The sequence below is a fragment of the Mus caroli genome, unplaced genomic scaffold, assembly GCF_978045245.1.
Source record: "Mus caroli unplaced genomic scaffold, Mus_caroli_1 scaffold_17, whole genome shotgun sequence".
Lineage (NCBI taxonomy): Eukaryota > Metazoa > Chordata > Mammalia > Rodentia > Muridae > Mus > Mus caroli.
In genome coordinates this window covers 45,781,873-45,785,045 of record NW_028227272.1, presented here as the reverse complement: position 1 = coordinate 45,785,045, position 3,173 = coordinate 45,781,873, and the positions used below count along the sequence as shown (strand labels likewise).

The following is a 3,173-nucleotide window of genomic DNA, read 5'->3' as shown; positions in this document are numbered from 1 at the left end:
GTACATACACATTGTTAGAAGTTACAAATTGTTTTATATTTCTCTTTCTGCCTGCACCTTGCAAAGCCTTCCTGCACATGGCTTGGGATTCACTGTTCCAGTTGGTGAAATCCTCAAAAGCATGGCATTTTGCTTTACTATATTTCAGGCCAACAATACGTTCAATATTTTTGATAGATCATGAGGAAGTAGAAGAAGCAGAGGGTCACTATTTCCTCATGCTTCTCCTATCTTTCTTCACCACCCATCTTACATGCTGTACTGAGAGGTAATCCCAGAGATACTGAAAATATTTTCTGACAACAGACACTCAAACCTAGGAGAAATAACATTAAAAATATAATGCAAAGGTACAGGTCTGCCTTTATTATTCAAGAAGAATTATTTAGTAATATGAAGACAATGAGTCAGGTTTCCTGGTCGAGACCGTGGTTTCATTATGCTCATCATTTTGAAATTGGTTTCTCAACCTCCTCATTCTTAAGCCATTCGACAGCAGCGGGCAGAGGCCCAGTCCATGACTGAGCACTGGCAGTGGCAAGTATTTCCATTCCGGATATCCCACGATCCACAACCATAGCCACAAGCACATCCAGTGACAACCATCCCTGCAGGGTCATGTGAAACACAGATGTCAGAGCCCTTGGAATGTAAGAGATGATGAGACCCTAACTATTCTTCCTAGGAAGCTCATACTAATTCAATTTTGGGAATTATCTTCAAGGAAAAAAAGTCACTTAAACTCATAAAACAAAAATCACTTATACAAAAATACTTGGTGTTTCAATGTCACTCATTCGATGGAAAATTCACCTTGACTCTCTGCCCTGTAATACAAGGAAATAGATTGGAAAAGAAATAGAGACATATCAATACCCAGACAAGAAGCAAATGGATGACGTATGAGAGTACAATAGAAAGAAAGGAGAGGAACAACAGAAACTCAAGTTCTCTCAGTAACATCCTTAAAGGAACTGACAATCAGTAAAAGATAGCTAGCTAGGCTCCAGTGACCATGGCTTACCTCCATGGCAGTAAAATTTTTTATCTAGGAAAATAATTCATTGTTAGAATATTGAGGGTAAGAACATAGGACATCTTGCACATAAATTCTCTGTGTGGAGTTACTCACCAGCAGGACAGGAGGCCAGTCTGCCAGAAGACGTGACACTAGTGCAGGAGAGCGCCTTAGTCTCTGTCAGGAGAAGGGTGCTTGAGTAGTAAAGAATAGGGGGTACTGCCCATGTTCTTTCTCACAATCTCCTTCAAAGTCCTCTTGCATCTTAGAGTTGCTGTTTTTCAAAATCAAACTATACACTAACTTTTAAGGTTTAATATCTTTTTTAAAAGTTTTTTTTTTAATGCATGGGTATTTTGCCTACATGTATATCTGTGCATCACATGCATGCCTTGTGTGTGTGATAGCCAGAAGAGGGCATCAGATCCTCTGTGACAGGAGTTACAAATGTTTATGAGCCACCAAGTGGCTATCAGGCTGCAACCCAGGTCCTCTGGGAGTACCTTTACCTGCCTTGCACATCTCTCCAGACCCCAAAGTTAATTTCTTAATTTGTGAAGAGAAAGTAATAGTTATTCTTAGCTCATAAGTTGGCTGTAAAGTGTAAAGGCTATGATTTATACTTAACTCATAAAGTATTGCTACATTACACCAACCACCCTCCTTGTTCCTCCTCATCCAGAAACTTTAGCTTTTGATCAAGAGCTCAGAAAAGAGTAGGATACCATAAAGAATCCCTGAAGAGGGAAGTAGGATTCCCTAGGGCTAATTAGAGGCTAGGATCTTGGAATGGGCAGAAATGAAGAAAAGGTTTAGGAATAGGTGGCCTAAATAAGCATTAAGCTCAGGTTTTCCTTGCCCCTTCTCTTACCTTGATGACTGAGAGCTTCCTTGATCCTTTGATCCACCAAAGACTCAAAGGAGCATTTCGAGTTCCCTGGGACTATCAGTGGGAGAAGGGAGATGAGGATGAAAAGGAAACACAGTGTAGGCTTCATGCTGTAGAAAGTCAGCCTCCTGGAGCTAAAAGACAAAGGGAAAGAACGCGAGTCTCCAAGCTCTGGTGTGGCCATGAAGGAGTGAAGAGGATGATGTGTAAGGTCAAGGGAGTAAAAGGGGAGGCACATTAGCTTCCTTACCTCAGTTCTAGCTTTTTGGAGAAGGAAATGGAAGACCTTTTCCCCGAAGAGCAGATTCACTCTCCAGAAAGCTCAGGAAATGTTCTTCTGGATGTGTTACTTTGAGATTGTAGACCTGTACACTCTTAATATATATGCACACATATGTAAATATTTTCTGTGTCTTGACACATCACCACAATAAACTTGAGTGTGTCCTTGATAAGCAACAGCTGCCTTGGCTGTGGGTCACTGCCAAGAGGAGTGATCCTGCTTACATGTTCTCTCCCCTCTCTTCTTTGTCAACAGACAAGAATAGCACCTGGGATTCAGTCACCTGTCCATAGGGAAACCCGCTTGCTTGATTCTTCACCAGAAGGTAATTGCTTTGTGGACTTCTTAATGGTAGCCCTGCTTGACACCTGTTCGGACACCTTTCTTTCTTTCTTTCTTTCTTTCTTTCTTTCTTTCTTTCTTTCTTTCTTTCTTTCTTTCTTTCTTTCTTTCTTTCTTTCTTTTTTTCTTGTTTAAATTGCAGGATAATCTTATCTACATAAACGTAATAGAAAATCTGTTTATTCTTCACATAGAAATAAGGAAGGAAAAACATGGTACTTGACTCCCGAGCACATTTGCAGGTCCCCAAAAGTTAGCATTTGGTTGCTCTTTTTGCATTTTATCCCTCTATTCTCCATGTATCTTTGGATGGTGTCTTCCCATAGTCACAGGGGACAAGTGGCACATTCTGAGGTCAGACTCGGAGCAAAAGAAAGGACTGAGACAACCCAGTTATCCTTGGTGGCTTTGTCTTTTCTTCTTATTTTCTTCTCATCTCTGATTTCTCTTTCTTCAGTTCTGGGTCATATAACTTACCCTTTCTAGCACGTATGTTTGGTATAATGATTAACGTTCTCAACTTGATGGGGATTAAGAAACACCATAGAACCAAATACCTGGACATGTGTCTGAGGAGGTTTCTACATCAGATTCGTTGACGTGAAAAGACACCCCCTCTATATGGATGCCAGCATTTGGTG

General features: G+C 40.7%; 1 protein-coding gene across 2 annotated transcripts; it reads right to left on the bottom strand.

Annotated features, from left to right (window-relative positions):
• Positions 1 to 480: 480 nt before the first annotated feature.
• LOC110311931 (resistin-like beta) lies at positions 481 to 2,016 on the bottom strand. 2 transcript variants are annotated; one of them, XM_085832305.1, is made up of 4 exons: positions 1,890 to 2,016; positions 1,675 to 1,681; positions 1,133 to 1,212; positions 481 to 608 (listed from the first exon to the last, which is right to left on the bottom strand). In XM_085832305.1, the coding sequence occupies exons 1-4, from the start codon at positions 2,014 to 2,016 to the stop codon at positions 481 to 483; spliced, it is 342 nt and encodes a 113-aa protein (XP_085688431.1). The 2 variants fall into 2 exon arrangements, with proteins under 2 accessions (XP_085688431.1, XP_021041174.1); XM_021185515.2 differs by lacking the exon at positions 1,675 to 1,681 and having other exon boundaries at positions 1,133 to 1,195.
• Between the last annotated feature and the right edge of the window lie 1,157 nt (positions 2,017 to 3,173).

Coding starts and splice junctions, on each gene's coding strand:
- LOC110311931 (XM_085832305.1), bottom strand. CDS start 2,016: ATGAAGCCTACACTGTGTTTCCTTTTCATCCTCATCTCCCTTCTCCCA. Junction 609..1,132: donor ACTGGCCTCCTGTCCTGCTG/GTGAGTAACTCC, acceptor ATGACCCTGCAG/GGATGGTTGTCACTGGATGT.